We start from the raw sequence: 18,313 nt of genomic DNA on the forward strand, positions 1-18,313 counted from the left end.
CCTTTATGATAAGTTCCTGGACCGACCGGGGTCGAACCCGTCACCATCAGTATTGTCATGCTGGACACGCCCCTACAGCTGTGTCTACATGGCCTGTTTTGCATCCTGAGCTGCTCAATTGAGCCAGCCAACCTAAATGCAACTTCCTCAAGCATACCAGGTCCACAGGGCCAAACTATTCCTTCCTAGGAATGTTACACTATTCAACCTGATCAACTCCTACCAAGCATGACCTCCCAAAATCGCAGACCAACAGTTAGACAGTCTAATCATATTTTCGCTCCAACTTTGTTTACCACTACTTCAACCTTATCCCACAGACAAACAGACGTCTTACTCTACTCACTTCTTATCGTTATTCTTTTTAACGGTTAGTTCAAATATTTTGTAGTTCGCAAATCGCTCGGTCACGGCGCTCGCATCGGTTTTGCTCCTGTTTGACGTTTGCTCACTGCCGCCACCTACTGAGTAGTTTGCTTGACACAGCCTGGTTAGTATTGGGCGATTTAGTTTTCGTGACGATGATTTTAATCGAAATTTGTTACAAGTGATACGTCTGTTTGTCTGTGCTTATCCCACGCTATGCTATGCACTGGCCATTCTTTCCAACTTCTTGGATCACTGTCCGTGTTTTTTTTTCAAACGCTCTCCGGGAGCAAAGCTGTGCTTTACACAAGCCATTTTATACGGTCTCCGGGACCAAGATTTTTCTCTGATTCCGCTCTCCGGGAGCATTGCTGTGCTTTGCACCAGCGTTATACATACGATCTCCAGGACCAACTTCTCGCTCTTCGAGAGCAGTGCTTTGCATTGCGTCAACAGTTTCCGCTTGTCACGGTCTCCGGGACCACTTTAGTTTCTGTACAACGCATTACCCACGTCTTTATGCTCGTCTTTATGCTAACTGCCTTTCCCACTGTCTCCATTCCAACACAACCAAACTAATCTCGAGAACCAGCATAGTGCAGTTGTCCACCTACCGAACCTCACGAAATCTTCCACTTGAGGCTCATCTCTCTTCCGCTTCCACAATCATTCTCCCTTCCTCATTTAGTGCCAAAACAACAGGCACAGACAAGTTTTCAAAACAGCACAAAATATCCATTGAATCCTTCAGCCGATCCAGTGTTTGCACTGCCTCTTCCAACCTCTGTCTCGCCTTACAAATAAGAATCCCATTCTCGTCGCCACTGTGGGATCCTCGATGGTACTTCCCAAACGGTTCCGGAAGTCCGCGGAGAGGGACACTAAATGGCCGCTGCCGTTACAGTTTTCACGCCACTGTTCTGCGCTCTCCTTTCCTAACTCACTCACAAACACAACACTTCCAGCTTGCACTCTCAATCAGTACTGTCTGTCACCTGAATATCAAGGTATATACACAAACACTCTAGATAAGATTCGATTCACACACTTATGGAGTAGCACTTAAGGTAATTCGTCCAATGATTACAGGGCACCACAGTTTTCACTATACATTCTATGGTTAGTTTTTATCCGGGCAGCCGTCTCAATGTTTACTATTAAGGTCTTTTGTTCTCGGTCCACCAGCTGGTCGTGTTTACACAACAAAACCAGCTAGTTTACCGATGTTAACGTTCATCCTCATTGTTCTCAGCTAACAGCTGTTTTTGTTTTCAAAACAAAATCAGCTGATTTCGCCTGAATCGGGGAAAGTAGGCGAAAATGTGTCATAAATGCTACGTTAGTACCATATTGGGGTGAGTTAAATTTCGTCGCTAAAGTCTGATTATTCGTAAAAAATACAATACTTTGTATTGCAGACTACATCCCAAATTGGACTATCACACTTTTTTTGATACGCCTAAAAAGTGTGATAAAAGTGCACATTTGCCTCGGATCGTCTCGACGTCTTCGGTGCACTTATTCCTCTATTTACAAGGAATAAGTGCACCGAAGACCTCAACTCGATCCGACGTGGTCCTGCGCTGCAATCACACTTTGAAGGTCTGTGCACACTATTGTGTCAGTCCAATTTGGGGTGCAGTCAGCAGTATAGTGAATCCCCTTAATGTTTAATGAAGTATGTATGTGCGTTTAAATGCATGTGTTCCACTGTATTATGCGTCTCATGAAAAATCAGAATATGGCGATTATCTGCCTCTGGCTTCTGATATAAGCGCGACAGTCACTAATTATAACACCGTTACCAGATTTAAAAGTATTTAAATCTATTATATGGGGTTTGACAGCAAGCACACTCATTCTAGTGAGCCACTCTTACCGTTTATCAGAAATACATTCATAAACATCTGTCACTTCGCGAAACCCACGTGCTTTTGTTTTGGGCGGGAACATATTTTCTTTTGTTTTGCCTTGCGACTGTCACTGCGCGGTATGCCTTGCGAGCGTACGATCGCCGCCAGACTCTAATGAAAGATAAGCGCGACAATATCAAAAGTTTGTTTAGACGAACAAAATATCTGACTACCGAGCGTGCCATGAGCAGAAAAATTTTGTCCATTTTTTCTGCTAAAATGGTGCCGTTATGCTCAAGTTTCTATAACTTAAAATTGCCACGTGGGCATGGGCTTTCCATATTCTGGCCGATGAGGCTGTGCGGTACCGCTCACTAGAAACATATTTTGGCCGAACAGGTCATCGTGCCGCTTATGAGAAATAGTCGATACTTTTGACGGTTCTCGTTTGTTTTGGTTTTAAGTCGCGCAAGCCGACGAAATCTCGAAGCATCTGGCAGAATCCAAACAACAATCACCGTGGTGATTTGATTTTCTCGTTTTTTGATGCAAAAACTGTGAATAAAGCTCAAGTTTAGTGTAAATTTCAACCAGCATCAGCTCCTCAACATGTCCACAGACGAAGGAAAGTTCGACCAGGTGTTGTTCACCCTGGCAGAGCAACATCCGGGCGGTGTTCCAGACGTAAGTACTTATCGATTGGCTAACCTCAATTACGCCTAGGCGATTTGCTGAATCACAAAAATTGGTTCCAGCTCCTCGCAACAATCGCCGGGTTCCTAAACCGAAAGACAGACTTCTTTACCGGAGGGGACAAGGGCGACTGGGAAAAGCTAGTGCTGAAGATTTTCCGAAAGGAAGCGGAGATTGCCCAGGAAGTGGCCCGTAAGAAGCGCGAAGAACGGGAAGCAGCCGAACGCCGACGGGCGGAGGCTCGCAGGAAGAAGGAAGAGGAAGAACGGCTTCAGCAGGAACAACAGTCAGCAGCCATCACGGAGCTCACCGATGCCGAGGCAGAGAAAATGCAGCAGGAAATCGCTGCCGAAAAGTAAGGGGGTGTTTGGTTTTGCGGTTTCCTTGGTAACAAAGCATATAACGATGATTAATTTTGTATCTAGGAGCAACGAATCTAAACCGGAAACTGCGGCCACACCAGACGCAGAGGAGAAAAAGGACGATGATGAGGAACCAGAAGACAAGGGGAAACTGAAACCCAATCAAGGAAATGGGTGCGATCTGGAGAAGTACTCCTGGACTCAGACGCTTCAGGAGCTGGAACTCCGCGTGCCGTTCGATGTCAAGTTCACACTTAAAGCCAAGGACGTAGTAGTAAACATCCAACGCAAGTCGCTCAAGGTTGGTCTGAAGGGCCACCCGCCGGTCATCGATGGTGAATTGCACGCAGAAGTCAAAATGGAAGAATCCCTGTGGCACCTGGATAAAAACACCGTTGTGGTCACACTGGACAAGATCAATCAGATGAACTGGTGGAACAGGCTGGTGGAGACCGATCCACAGATCAACACGCGTAAGATCAACCCGGAATCGTCCAAGCTGTCCGATTTGGATGGACAGACGCGGGGCATGGTCGAGAAGATGATGTTCGATCAACGGCAGAAGGAGATGGGACTGCCAACCAGTGATGAACAGAAGAAGCAGGACGTGCTGAAAAAGTGAGTCAAACGATGTGAATAACCCACTAAAGGGCTGTATTTAATTTTGCAATTTTTTTTCCAGGTTCATGGAACAGCATCCGGAAATGGACTTCTCCAAATGTAAGTTTACTTAGGCTTAATTCTACGGATTCAGATTTGTACAGAAACAAACGTGTTAGATTATCTTTCACTTGAAGAGGGAGGATTTGTACGCTTCAAATGATTTTCATTAAGGTATTTTAACCAACAATTCTTATTTGAATACATTATTGCATTCTAACGATTCGAGGATATATTCAAATACAATTTCAACAACATACATTGATTACTATTTCTTGTATCCGAAACAAACCAAATTTGGAAATTTTAGAAATTGCAATACATAGGCTGCCGTGAATCGCATATCAGTCCCATCTTTGCTGGATTTCCTATGCAAATGGGACAGATATGCGTTTCTCGGCAGTAGGGTAAATTGCTAAAATTTTATAAATATTCGGGCAGGACATTGCTCCACTCATATGCGAGGCACCGGTTCCTCTAGTGAAGTCAACACAAAGTTATCTAGAGAATTCGTCGTTTTGCCGATTTCCGTTTTCTACAATTTCCGCAAGGCTGATCAGTGAATTTTTATCCTGTTTAAATTGGAGCATACCGAGGACGATTCTATAACACCCCTCATCAACATTCCTCAGAATGTACCATTTCCCAGAAAAGTTTAGTAACATAAAAGAGGGTGCATCACAAGAAAGATTGATTATCGACATGGATTAAATACTTTATTTTAGAAATTTTACTGTGAAACGCTTAACACACTACATAACATAGTAATATATCCCTCTTTGTAATGTATGACTTTTAGAGACGAACCAGCCAAGGGCTGAAAGTCTCTCTAATAAAGACAAATCAATCAATCAATGTATGACTTTTAGCAAAATTATGTCTAAATGTTTGTTATATCTCACAAAGTATTACAAAAAGAGTAATTCTTTTTTTTGGTCGAAGGTGTTATTTTTCATGATTATGTCACTGTGGTGTATGCCATCCTTAATCTTACACTACGCACTGTGTGTCTGGTAGAACAAATTTATTACAAAAAAATGGGCATCGCAAATTTTTACGCTACGTGAAAGTTGACGCTACCAGCTTTCATTCAAGCCTAACATCGAAATATTCCATCGGGGGAACTTATTCATACAAAAATTGGGTATGTTTGTTAAGTAGAAATAGGGATTAATTTGGAACCGTGCATTTTGTATGGGGAAAAACAGTATTCTGAAAAAGTTGTTCGGGATCCCTCGGTGGATTTTTTTGAGGGACCCTGCAAATGAAAGCTAAAAGCCTCTATTTTTAAATAGCGAAAAATTTGACGATGCCCATTTTTTTGTTATAAACTTTTCCCATACACACGCCGTGTACGACAATGATTGTAATGTGTTACACAAATTAATAATAAAGAGTGCGAGCAATAGCACGCCCGCTTTTTACGCTCGACTGTTAACTGAACAACAAGTCTTTCTTTTTTCCCAAAATCCATCACGAACTGTAGTGTAAGCAACTAAAGTTACATTAAATTAAAAACGTATATTTAATAGTTACTTTTCCACAAATGCCAGTTTTCCAATGATCCGTTTCCAAGAAAAAAGTTCATCTTGTTTGAAGAGCCACACAAGTTTTGTGTCCAACGAATCAATAGACTGAATAGACCATTAGCTTAAAAGCCAATATTATCAATAATATCAGAAGAATGACATTAAGCAATTTCCTTGGGCGGAAGGTGTTGTGTCAGTAGATATAACATGTATTCGGGGAAATGGAAGAACCCACTAGGTGGGTTCCCAGCGACATTGCATCATGAGAAACTTGTAGATATGTCCTACATTCAGAGAAATTGAACTCAGTTGTACCTAGCAACGATCTCGCTCTTCTTTAATCGTCACTATTAAACCCCGAAGTACAAAATGACGGTTACAATAGTTCGATGAGCCACACAATTTTTGTGGATTAGGTTGTCCAACGAATCAATAGACCATTAGCTGATAAGTCATTTGGGATAATATGGATAGAAAGAACGAGCAGTAATGGAAAAGAGTAATATTGTCATTCTTCTTTCATCATTATTTTAGAGACGAACCAGCCAAGGGCTGAAAGTCTCTTTAATAAAGACAAATCAATCAATCAATCAATCCATCATTATTTTGATAAAGATCAAAGCAAAGAATCGCCAAGGGGTGGTGGGGGTAAAGTGGACAACTTAAGCATTTTGGTCGTTTCCCGCGGAAATGCGGCAAAATTCATCTGCTTTTCCGAGTAACATGGAAGGTAATGATTAGCGTGGTTCAAAAAATCGTTTTTGCTCCACACCGCTTATTCGATTCCTAACCAGATTAAGGTGAAACGGGACGCCGTGTTATTTTTCCTATCTTGCCTCTCTTTCTAACAATTTGCCTCGCGATTTTGAAGATGATAATCTCGAGTTCTATTGCACTGAAGATGATGAAAAACAATCAGCATGTGCAGTGCAAGTGAGCATACACAATGATAGGTTTTTGTTGCAAAATATGAAGTAGAATCTGAGATTACCATCTTAATAGCAACAGAGCTGTTACCAACTGGCATCACTGGCCCCTTGATCTTTTCGGCAGGCCCTTTGACAGCTGTCATTAGGGAGAAGCTTGTCAAAATCTATTGTCGCATTGACAAGCAGCGGAAAGAAACGTGCAAGGTGAAATTGGATTTGCTAAACCTATTAAAACTAAATTTGTTGAACTTAATCTAAAATTTGTATTGTAGCTAAAATTTGGATTCAAGATTATCGTTAAATTGAACTACACATAAAACTAAAACTATTGTATCACAAATATATCACAGTAAGTTGTTCCTTAAAACTAGTTACATCGACTTAACCTAGAATTATAACACAGATTGTGACAAACACACCAACTACACAAAGGACAAAACGTTGAGGCAAAAGCGAAGAACTAAAACGCTCGAAACCGAAAATTGTGAGTATTATAAGACATGGTAGAATTGTGAATACAACAAATATATTTCCAGCTAAAAGCTGTTTTCGCACCAACCTAATCGAGTTGCGAGCTGCTGAAAGAAACGGCCCAGAGCTTCTTGTTCTCCGGAACAAAACCTTTTAGAATTTTCGCCATGGCCTCTGCGGACAATGGAGCACCGAAGGAACCGGTGGAAAATGAAAAACAGGGTAGTTGTGCCCATGGGCCTTTTCATTTGACGTCTTAAATCAGCTGATTGTTCTGGCGTTTGACAGTTCTTCTATGAAGATGACACGTTCTTGTTAGCAGCTGTTGTTCAAGCTTTGTAAACAAATGCATGCACGGATCTGTCACATGAAAAGGCCTATTGCAACAGACCTGACTCCTACGACAACTACGTTCAGTGTGACCGCTGTCATGCCTGGTGGCATTATTTGTGCGCTGGCGTAAATGACTCAGTAGCCGACCGGTCGTTCACGTGTGAAGCTTGTTCCCCCGTCAGTGTGTCATCTCGCGCATCCTCATCTAGCAGCAGGGTAGCAGCGATGCAAATTCGCCTGCGGGCAATGGAAGAACAGTTTAAAAAGGCTCGGCAGGAGCTCGAGAATGAACGACAAGCATTCGAAAAGGAGAGGAAATTACTACATCAAGAAAAGGTAAACGACCGCCGTGACGATCAACGGACCGCCGAATGGGTCGAGGCACACGGCGGATACGGGACTAGCGCCAAAGGTCAAACAGCCGACCGGGAAGCAGCTGCAGCTACCGACCCACATCGCCAGGGAAATGTACAGGACGTAACCTCCCTCAACCCAGCCGCTATTTCTTCCGCAATGCAAGCGGCAATCAACGCAGCGGTACAAGCGGCTGTGCAAGCGGCATTCCAAACGGCCAATCCTACTCGGATTCATCAGCAACCGTCTGGTTCCGAAGCGCCGCCTCGATATACGGGAGCGGTTCCTAAATCGAAGCCCAAAGATCTCTCTTCTACCAGGATTGGGAATGATGAAGTAGGTAGCCTACAAAAAGGTAAACAAGATACTCCTCTCCCCCCCGAAAAACCATCAGGTAAGTCGCTCAAAAATCAAACTCTCACCTCAAATTACGATCAGTGGATCCAAGAAATTACGAAAAGGTTCGGCAATACCAACCTAGGCCACCCTACGGCCCCTGAAATGCCTTCCGTTGGAACTGTCCCTTTGCAACCAGGGCAGCCGGCGAAATCCATTCAAATTTCTACTTCGGAATGGAACAAAGTTACCAATGATGTGCCAAAACTTGATGCCACTCTTGGCACTGGCCCAAATTTCAATAATTTGAACCTTCCAACTCAGGCAAACGTATACCCAGTCTCTGTCAATGCCTTGGGATCCTTGGGTACGCCGTCATACATTCCCACCCCCTCGCAGCTAGCCGCAAGGCAAGTGATGCCCCGCGATTTACCGTCGTTCAATGGTGACCCCGCGGATTGGCCCATGTTCATAAGTAGTTTTGTCAATACAACGCTCGCGTGTGGTTATACCAGTGCAGAAAATCTTGCTCGTTTGCAACGGAGTTTAAAAGGTGATGCGTATGAGGCTGTCAGGAGCCGCCTGTTGCTTCCGGATACTGTTCCCCAGGTGCTAAACACGTTGCAGTTACTGTATGGACGTCCGGAGCTGCTGATAAATGCGCTTCTTCAGAAGGTTCGATCGGTTCCAGCCCCGAAAGCAGAAAAACTCGAGACGCTAATAGAGTTCGGTATGGCCGTTCAAAGTCTTTGCGACCATCTGGAAGCGGCTGGTCAGCATACTCATCTCTCTAATCCAACGCTGCTGATGGAGTTAGTAGAGAAGCTCCCTGCCCACACGAAAATGGAGTGGGCATCCTTTCTGCAAAGATGCCCGGAGGTGAACCTGCAGAGCTTTGGTGTGTTCATGTCGTCGATCGTGATTTCAGCCACAAAAGTGACGGGTTATGCTGCCGGACTTAAACCGAGTACATCGGACAAGTACAAAGGGAAGCCAAAAGGATTCATCAACGCCCATGACGGAAACGGAGAAGAAAAGGTGCAAGAAGATAGAGTGTGTTGTGTATGTGACGAATCAGGGCATCGTGTGACAGAATGTGAATTATTCAGATCATTTTCCGTGGACGGCCGATGGAAGTGCGTGCAGTCCAACGGACTGTGCCGTAACTGTTTGAACGCTCATGGGAGGAGAAGCTGCCGCTACAGCAGATGTTGTGGAGTCGGAGGGTGTGAGTTTCGTCATCATCCTCTCCTGCACTCGGATCGAAGCACCAGGACGTCATATGATGGAACGCCCAAGGGAACCGCAAGCAACAACACTCATCGACCCGCGAAGCAATCTACGTTATTCCGCATTGTTCCTGTTACGCTCTACGGCCCGAAAACTTCAGTCAAGACCTACGCATTTCTCGATGACGGCTCGTCATTCACGCTTGTCGAGGAAGAGCTTATAAATGAACTAGGAATTAGGGGATCATCGATGCCTCTTTGTCTGACGTGGACCGCTAACATGACACGATCAGAATCCAACTCGGAGGTAGTACACCTATCGATAACTGGTACGGGTGACAAGAAACGGATGGAAATGATTGCCCATACAGTGCAGAATCTTGGTCTTGCTAGTCAGAACTTAAATTATGGCGATCTCGTCAAGAGGTTCCAGCACCTTAAAGGTCTGCCGATAACCAGTTACAAGAATGCTGTACCGCGGTTGTTAGTGGGCGTGGACAACTTAAATTTGACTGTGCCGCTGAACATGAAAGAAGGTGGAAGATACGAGCCGGTTGCGGTGAAGACCCGATTAGGATGGTGCATCTACGGAGGAGAAGACCACAGTTCATCGTCGAATGTGGTGAATGTGCACACTTGTTCTTGTGTAGGGGATCGAGAATTACATAATCTGGTGAAGGAATACTTTACCGTGGAAGACGTTGGGGCGAAATCAGAGGTGGCGTTGGAATCAACAGACGATCAAAGGGCCCGGATGATTCTCCAGGAAACCACAAAAAAGGTAGACGGGCGATACCAAACAGGGCTTCTGTGGAAGTACGACAGAATCGAGTTCCCTGATAGTTTTAATATGGCGTTGAAGAGACTCGAATGCCTCGAGAGGAGGATGAATCGTGACCCGAAACTGAAAGAAAACATCCACCGCCAACTAGTGGAGTATCAAGCTAAAGGTTACGCAAGGGCAGCAACTCAAGCTGAACTCGATCGTGCTGATCCCAGGCGGGTATGGTATCTGCCACTGGGAGCAGTAGTTAATCCCAAAAAACCGGGCAAAGTAAGGCTCATATGGGATGCTGCTGCCAGTGTTGAGGGGATATCACTGAATTCCCTTCTATTGAAAGGACCAGATCAGTTGGCGTCGTTGTCGGCGGTTCTGTCAAGATTTCGGCAGTTCTCGATTGGCGTTTCAGCCGATATAAAAGAAATGTTTCACCAGATTGAAATATGCGAAACAGATAGGCATTCCCAGCGATTTTTGTGGCGGACAGATCCCTCCAGGCCGCCTACAATCTTTCTTATGAACGTAGCAACCTTTGGGTCATCATCATCGCCAGCTTCAGCACAATTTGTAAAAAACAAGAATGCGGAAGAGTTTGCCGATCGTTATCCGAAGGCAGTCCGGGCAATCGTAGACAACCATTATGTAGACGACTACCTGGATAGTTTCGAGAATGAAGAGGAAGCGCTACGAGTATCACAGGAAGTTAGGATGATCCACAGCCGAGGAGGATTCCAGTTAAGAAATTGGCTCACCAACGGAAAACAGGTTCTGGAAGGTCTGGGAGAAAGCAGCACAGATGAAACCAAAAATTTGTTCCTGGACAAAGGATCGGAATGCGAACGCGTATTGGGAATGCTATGGAATACGAGAGATGATGTTCTGTGCTATTCTACTGAACTGAAAGAAGATATACAACAACTGATGGACAGCAACGTACAACCTACCAAAAGACAAATGTTGAGATGCCTCATGAGCTTTTTCGACCCACTGGGTCTACTCAGTGCGGTCTTAGTGCATGGCAGAATCCTCCTTCAGGATGTTTGGCGAGTTGGAACGCAGTGGGATGAGCCCGTTGGTGACGACATCTGGAATCGCTGGATGAAATGGATCAATGCGGTGAAAACAATCGACCAAATTAGAATACCTCGCTGTTACTTTCGGCAAGCTACCATGAGTAGCTATGAAGAACTACAACTCCACATATTTGTTGATGCAAGTGAGCTTGCCTACTCGGCAGTCGCTTACTTCCGAATAGTAACAGCAAGCACAATGCCGGATTGCGCCCTGGTTGCGGCCAAAGCCAAGGTTGCACCCCTGAAACCTCTATCAGTACCAAGACTAGAACTACAAGCAGCGGTATTGGGAGCAAGGCTGATGCGATTCGTTATCGACACGCACACGATAACTACTACGAAACGATTTCTATGGAGTGATTCTTCGACTGTTCTGGCTTGGATACATGCAGATCACCGGCGTTACAAGCAATTCGTAGCCTGCAGGATCGGAGAGATTCTTACGCTGACTGATGCAGATGAATGGAGGTGGGTGCCTACGAAGATTAATCCAGCAGATGCGGCTACAAAGTGGGGTAAAGGACCTTGCATGCAAGCAGAAAGTGAGTGGTTCAAAGGGCCGGAATTTCTACGCAGACCCGAGAAGGAATGGCCCAGTTCGAAGTTCATCTCTACGACTACTGCAACAGAAGAAGAACTCCGTCCGTGTCACGTTCATCGTGAGGTCGTTGTACCTGGATTAGAAATCGATTATCAACGATTCTCTAAGTGGGAGCGTGTGCTGCGGACTGTGGCTTATGCCCTGCGATTCACCAATAATCTTAAACTGAAGTGCAGCGGTGTACCAATACGTCAAGGAATACTCACCAAGGAGGAACTACAGGAAGCGCAAATCACACTTTTCCGATCGGTGCAGTGGCAAGTGTTTCCGGACGAAATGGCAGCATTGGCAGCTGATCGAAGATCCCCAATAAAACCATCAAGCGATCTTCACTCGTTATGTCCATACCTGGATCAGCAAGGGCTTCTACGAGTGGATAGTCGTATTAAAACAGCTAACAAGGTGGCACTATCTATGAAGTTCCCCATCATACTTCCACCAAAACATCGGCTGACACTACTACTAATCGACGAATACCATCGTAAATACCGTCACGCTAATTTTGAGACTGTTGTTAACGAAGTACGTCAACGCTTCCACGTATCGCGATTGCGCCCTACGGTTAAAAAGGTGACCCAAAATTGCCTGCGGTGCAGAATCGACAAAGCGAAGCCCTGTATTCCTCGGATGGCTCCTCTGCCGCCAGCAAGACTTGCTGCATATGTCCGCCCTTTCTCCTACGTAGGACTTGACTTTTTTGGTCCATTTTTGGTCAAATTTGGACGAAGCAACGTCAAGAGATGGATCGCCTTATTCACCTGCCTTACAATACGGGCGGTTCATGTAGAAGTGGTGTGCAGCTTAACGACAAATTCCTGCATTGAATGTGTACGACGCTTCATATGCCGACGAGGAGATCCCCTGGAGATCTACTCGGATAATGGAACCAATTTCCGAGGGGCGGCTCGACTGCTGAATGAACAGAAGAAGGAGATCTCGATTATAAATGAGAACCTTGCAGGTGCATTTACAAGTACAACCACGAAATGGCTGTTCATCCCTCCCGCAGCACCTCATATGGGTGGCGCGTGGGAGCGCATGGTGCGCTCCGTAAAGACGGCTATGTTTGCTGCTTATGACGGCAATCGAAAACTGACGGACGAAGGATTGCAAACCCTGGTTATTGAGGCTGAGTCCATAGTGAATAGCCGCCCGTTGACGTATCTACCTCTGGAATCTGCGGAGAGCGAGGCTCTTACTCCTAACCATTTTCTTTTGCCGCTGAAGAACATCGAATGTAAGGACTTCGCTGCAGATACGACATCGGAAAAACATAAGCAAACCGCAGCAGCGGTTGAAGCAACATGGAACGCAACTCAACAGCATTTGAACACCTACTGGAAACGTTGGATCAGAGAGTACCTGCCGACGTTGACCAAACGAACCAAGTGGTTTGGTGAACAGAAAGCTATCGAGGTAGGAGATCTCGTCTTGGTAATCGACGGTACTACACGGAACGAATGGATCCGCGGGCGTGTCAAGGAAGTAGTTGCTGGGAGTGATCAACGGATTCGTCAAGCCATAGTACAAACTGCGAGGGGGTTGATGAGAAGGCCTGTGTCCAAATTGGCGGTCTTGGAGGTGAGAGAGAGTGGCTAAAATGGGTAAAACTGATCCGATGGCCAGTTTTACGGGGGGGGAGGATGTTACCAACTGGCATCACTGGCCCCTTGATCTTTTCGGCAGGCCCTTTGACAGCTGTCATTAGGGAGAAGCTTGTCAAAATCTATTGTCGCATTGACAAGCAGCGGAAAGAAACGTGCAAGGTGAAATTGGATTTGCTAAACCTATTAAAACTAAATTTGTTGAACTTAATCTAAAATTTGTATTGTAGCTAAAATTTGGATTCAAGATTATCGTTAAATTGAACCACACATAAAACTAAAACTATTGTATCACAAATATATCACAGTAAGTTGTTCCTTAAAACTAGTTACATCGACTTAACCTAGAATTATAACACAGATTGTGACAAACACACCAACTACACAAAGGACAAAACGTTGAGGCAAAAGCGAAGAACTAAAACGCTCGAAACCGAAAATTGTGAGTATTATAAGACATGGTAGAATTGTGAATACAACAAATATATTTCCAGCTAAAAGCTGTTTTCGCACCAACCTAATCGAGTTGCGAGCTGCTGAAAGAAACGGCCCAGAGCTTCTTGTTCTCCGGAACAAGAGCAATGGCGGATATTTACCCGACCGTCCCGTCCGCCCTTAAATGCCTTCTCCCAAAATTTGAGCTCATTTGGATGAAAATTGAGACTGCACAAGCCCTTCAAAGTTTGTATGGGAATTACTATGGGAAAACGATGTTTTTCATTCAATCCACCGTAGCAGTTCTCCAAGTTGCCCAGTGGGTTAGTTGACCCTTGGTAATCCTAGGCTACTTTATCAGCTACAGTATGACCCATAAAAAAATGCGACATTTCATTTTTTTGCGGTATTTGATGATTTTTAATGAAATAATCCTAATGAATTAAACTTTTTTGGATTAGGATATAATAAGGAGGTCTTTGTCATACAGGATCTCTAAAATTATTGTCAAAATATTCATTGGGAATGTATATGGGATACCTTATAATTGTTAACATTTTCTAAATAAAATCAAGTTTTCCTCTAATTTTCAGAGCAAAATGAAATATTGCGGATTTTTAGAAAAATTTCCACTCTGCGGTAGCCGCCGAGTTCTACCGCAGCTGTCAAAGTCCTACCGCAGCCATGAAAATCATCCTATCATTGAAACTGGAGGCCTAATCAAAGTATGCTTGCAAGGTGAATTGCACTGAAAACCAACAACAAACAACGATCATCAGCGTCGTATCCAAGGCTATCCAAGGTATCGCTAGGGTAGATCGATGATACCTCAGTGAAAATCAGTAGTCTGACATCTACGGTAGCTTTTTGATCTACCGTAAAATGGAAAGTTTTCTCAAAATTAGCAATAAGATAAAAACTTTTAAACACATGGAAACCATGAAGAAATATGTACCCTTTAATACGCCCATGTTTGCAAAATATTTCAAAAATAATTTGAGCGATTCCACGAACAAGTGGGAAATTTTTCCAGTTTTTATTTTTTGTATTTTTTGATTTGCATGGAACCTTGCATACAAGTTTTTGGGGAACAAAAACGCCGTTTTGCATACTTGGTTCGCCATTTTGAATCTAGCCTTACTTATGAGAAGGGCCTATGAAAAATGCACATGATATCTTCAAAAAATTGTATCTCGAAAACGGTTTGTCCGATCGGTTTGGTGTCTTCGGCGAAGTTTTAGACAATTGTTGGTGCTATATGGAGAAAATATGCACGGTAAAAAAATATGTTTGGTTTTTGTGATTTGAACTAAAATATAGATTTTCCCTCAAAAGTGACATGTCAATATTTTTTTATTATCCTTATGTTATAGCTGACTGAAAATGCTACCTAGTGCACAGTGGGTTGTTCTGGAGAAAAATAGGTTACAATGAAAAAAAAATGTTTTAAAAAATTACGGTTTTCAAAAAAAGCTATTAAGTAAAGTCAAAAAAGTTTGTCGCCCTAATTTTATGAAAGTACATCAAATTTGCAAGAAAAAAGTACTTCAGTAACATTTTTCTAAGATGCACCGTTTAGAAGATATTACTAATTTAATATTGATTTTTTTGATAACTTAATAAGTTTTAGCCCTTTTCGAATGTACTCCGTGTTTCTCCAGTTTCAAAAGTATTTTTTTCGGAAAGATTGGAAAATTTTGAGTTAAAATGACACTGACAGCTTAAAGATTTGAGTGAAATTCTCTGCCTTAAAAGTATTTTGAAAAACAAGTTACAAAATCCCACTATCAGGAACAATGATTTCTTCCAGTGGTATTGTGTTGAAAATGTGCATTCAACTCTTGCATATCGCAAGCTCCTCAATTAGCAAGATTCAAAAGAGCGAATAAGACTTATTTTTCAGGGGTGGTATTTGTGCGCAATAAAAAATAACATTATACTTTGTACATCAGTTTATTTTTATTCCTGTATTTTTATCAAATTATTGTTTACACAACTTTCTTAACAATATCGAATATTTTGGCATCATTGTCAGGGCAGTTTGAATAAAGCTTTGCCTTTATTGTATTTTCTGATAGAGGAAGAAATGAGTGGAATTTTTGAGTTCCTTGAATTGTTTTTGCATTATTATATTGATTATTTAGCTGCAAAGACATATTTTCGTATTCTTCTGTAGTAGAATAACAAAATGACAACTTTGTAAGTTCTTCTTCTTTTCGTTTGTTTGCCCAATTAAACAACTCTCTTGCAGTCTTTATCGGGTGTTCGCGTTCTTTGGCTAAACTTGCTCTGGTAGCCATGCGTTTTATCGTACCTCCAATAGCATCGCATGGACCTTTTCCGTGCGATGTTGCGAAGAAATGCCATTCAGCGTCAATACCATACTTTGACTTAAACTTACAAAGGCTAGAAAAGTTTTTTCGGTTTTTATACTGTGAAGCAGCACCATCTGACATAAAATAAATTTTTTTCATGTTTTTATTTTGATCAATTTGTAAAAAGTTCATCATTTTATCAATAAACAAATTAACAGCGACTGAATCATGTCTTAGTTCTTCTGAAATTATAATGAAGCTAAAATGTTTAATTTGCCTATTTTCAGTATAATATATTACGAAAGGATGGATTGTGGCCTGTTGCACGTTCCAATGGTGTGATTGAACTTCATCCTGCAAAACGAAGCTGTAATTTTCAGAAAAGTCACAAATAGCCAAAAATTCACCATCTTGCAAGTTCTGTTTTGTAGTTTTCAAAAAATTGGATTGTTCGGTTTTTACAAAATCATGCGGAATCAAACTTTCTAATTTTGAGCTGAAAAATGTAACAAAGTCATCGGTTTGCTTTACAATAGTTTCTAAATCACATCTGTCAGTGGTAACCCATTGTTCGAATGAAAGCTTTTCAACAAAGTTTTCTTCCAGTTGTTTCAATAAACTGTCTTCTAAAACTGAGGTATCTGGGCAGTTTTTACATCTTCGTAGATGGCAATGAGTTGTCTTATTTTCGCAAAGTAATCTATTCGTTAATGTTTTTAGATCATTCAAGACATTGTATTTTTTTAAGCTATGTTTAAAAAAAGCTTTTTTTTTTTTTTAAGCTATGTAGAATTAAATTGACGGCACGGTAAAGGCTGGGTATGCTGCGCAATTCAGATCCCATTGTGATCCACTAGCCTCTGCCCAGCAACTCCTATCCCTACCTCCACGCGGTACCGGCCGGAAACTATGAGCAACCTTAGGGAAGATCGGGTAACCAACCCCGGTGGGAACTTTGGTCGTAGGCTGACAGGGAAGGGGGGGTTTGCTTCGGCAAACCTGAGCGTCTGTTCTCCAGGAGGAGCGGCTCACAACAGCGTCTGATCCCCATGTTAGGGGCGGCTGATCTACGTCCGAGTGCCAGGGAAGGACTCTAAGCTCAACTGTGCACTATGGTCCTCCGGAAAGTAGGGGGTTGGTGTCAGGCCCTACGAGCCAGCCGTAAAAAACCATTGTAACGGAAAATCAGCAACAGAATAATACGAACCGAGACCAACGGCAACGACCCCAGCGAACAAAAAGGAATTGCGATTGGAAACTCGGTACGTGGAACTGCCGATCTCTCAACTTCATTGGGAGCACCCGCATACTCGCCGATCTACTGAAGGACCGCGGGTTCGGCATCGTAGCGCTGCAGGAGGTGTGTTGGACAGGATCCATGGTGCGAACGTTTAGAGGTAATCATACCATCTACCAGAGCTGCGGCAACACACGCGAGCTGGGAACAGCTTTCATCGTGATGGGCGATATGCAGAGGCGCGTGATCGGTTGGTGGCCGATCGACGAAAGAATGTGCAGGTTGAGGATCAAGGGCCGATTCTTCAACTTTAGCATAATAAACGTGCACAGCCCACACTCCGGAAGTACTGATGATGACAAGGACGCATTTTACGCGCAGCTCGAACGCGAGTACGATCGCTGCCCAAGCCACGACGTCAAGATCATCATAGGAGATTTAAACGCTCAGGTAGGCCAGGAGGAGGAATTCAGACCGACGATTGGTAAGTTCAGCGCCCACCAGCATACGAACGAAAACGGCCTACGACTCATTGATTTCGCCGCCTCCAAAAATATGGCCATACGTAGCACCTTTTTCCAACACAGCCTCCCTTATCGTTACACCTGGAGATCACCACAGCAGACGGAATCTCAAATCGACCACGTTCTGATTGACGGACGGCACTTCTCCGACATTATCGATGTCAGGACCTATCGTGGCGCCAACATCGACTCCGACCACTATCTGGTGATGGTCAAACTGCGCCCAAAACTCTCCGTCATCAACAATGTACGGTACCGGCGACCGCCACGGTACAACCTAGAGCGACTGAAGCAACCGGATGTCGCCTCAGCATACGCGCAGAATCTCGAAGCCGCGTTGCCAGACGAGGGCGAGCTCGATGAGGCCCCTCTAGAGGACTGCTGGAGTACAGTGAAAGCAGCCATCAACGACGCAGCCGAGAGCACCATCGGGTACGTGGAACGGAATCGACGGAACGAATGGTTCGACGAAGAGTGCAGAACGGTTTTGGAGGAGAAGAACGCAGCGAGGGCGGTAATGCTGCAGCAAGGGACTCGACAGAACGTGGAACGATACAAACAGAAGCGGAAACAGCAGACACGCCTCTTTCGGGAGAAAAAGCGCCGCCTGGAAGAAGCGGAGTGTGAA

The 18,313-nt window shown here is 43.8% G+C and overlaps 2 protein-coding genes across 2 annotated transcripts; both read left to right on the forward strand.

Annotated features, from left to right (window-relative positions):
• The first annotated feature begins 2,684 nt into the window (after positions 1 to 2,684).
• On the forward strand, positions 2,685 to 4,193 carry LOC109426647 (nuclear migration protein nudC). The gene is made up of 4 exons (XM_019702172.3): positions 2,685 to 2,903; positions 2,975 to 3,267; positions 3,338 to 3,892; positions 3,957 to 4,193. Exons 1-4 carry the CDS (start codon positions 2,829 to 2,831, stop codon positions 4,006 to 4,008), a joined length of 975 nt encoding a protein of 324 aa, XP_019557717.2. The 5' UTR covers positions 2,685 to 2,828; the 3' UTR covers positions 4,009 to 4,193.
• Positions 4,194 to 5,572: 1,379 nt separating this feature from the next.
• LOC115265284 (uncharacterized) lies at positions 5,573 to 13,754 on the forward strand. Its single transcript, XM_029869766.2, has 2 exons — positions 5,573 to 7,093; positions 7,239 to 13,754. The coding sequence occupies exons 1-2, from the start codon at positions 7,031 to 7,033 to the stop codon at positions 13,167 to 13,169; spliced, it is 5,994 nt and encodes a 1,997-aa protein (XP_029725626.2). The 5' UTR covers positions 5,573 to 7,030; the 3' UTR covers positions 13,170 to 13,754.
• Positions 13,755 to 18,313: the final 4,559 nt, after the last annotated feature.

Source organism: Aedes albopictus, unplaced genomic scaffold (assembly GCF_035046485.1).
Source record: "Aedes albopictus strain Foshan unplaced genomic scaffold, AalbF5 HiC_scaffold_130, whole genome shotgun sequence".
NCBI lineage: Eukaryota > Metazoa > Arthropoda > Insecta > Diptera > Culicidae > Aedes > Aedes albopictus.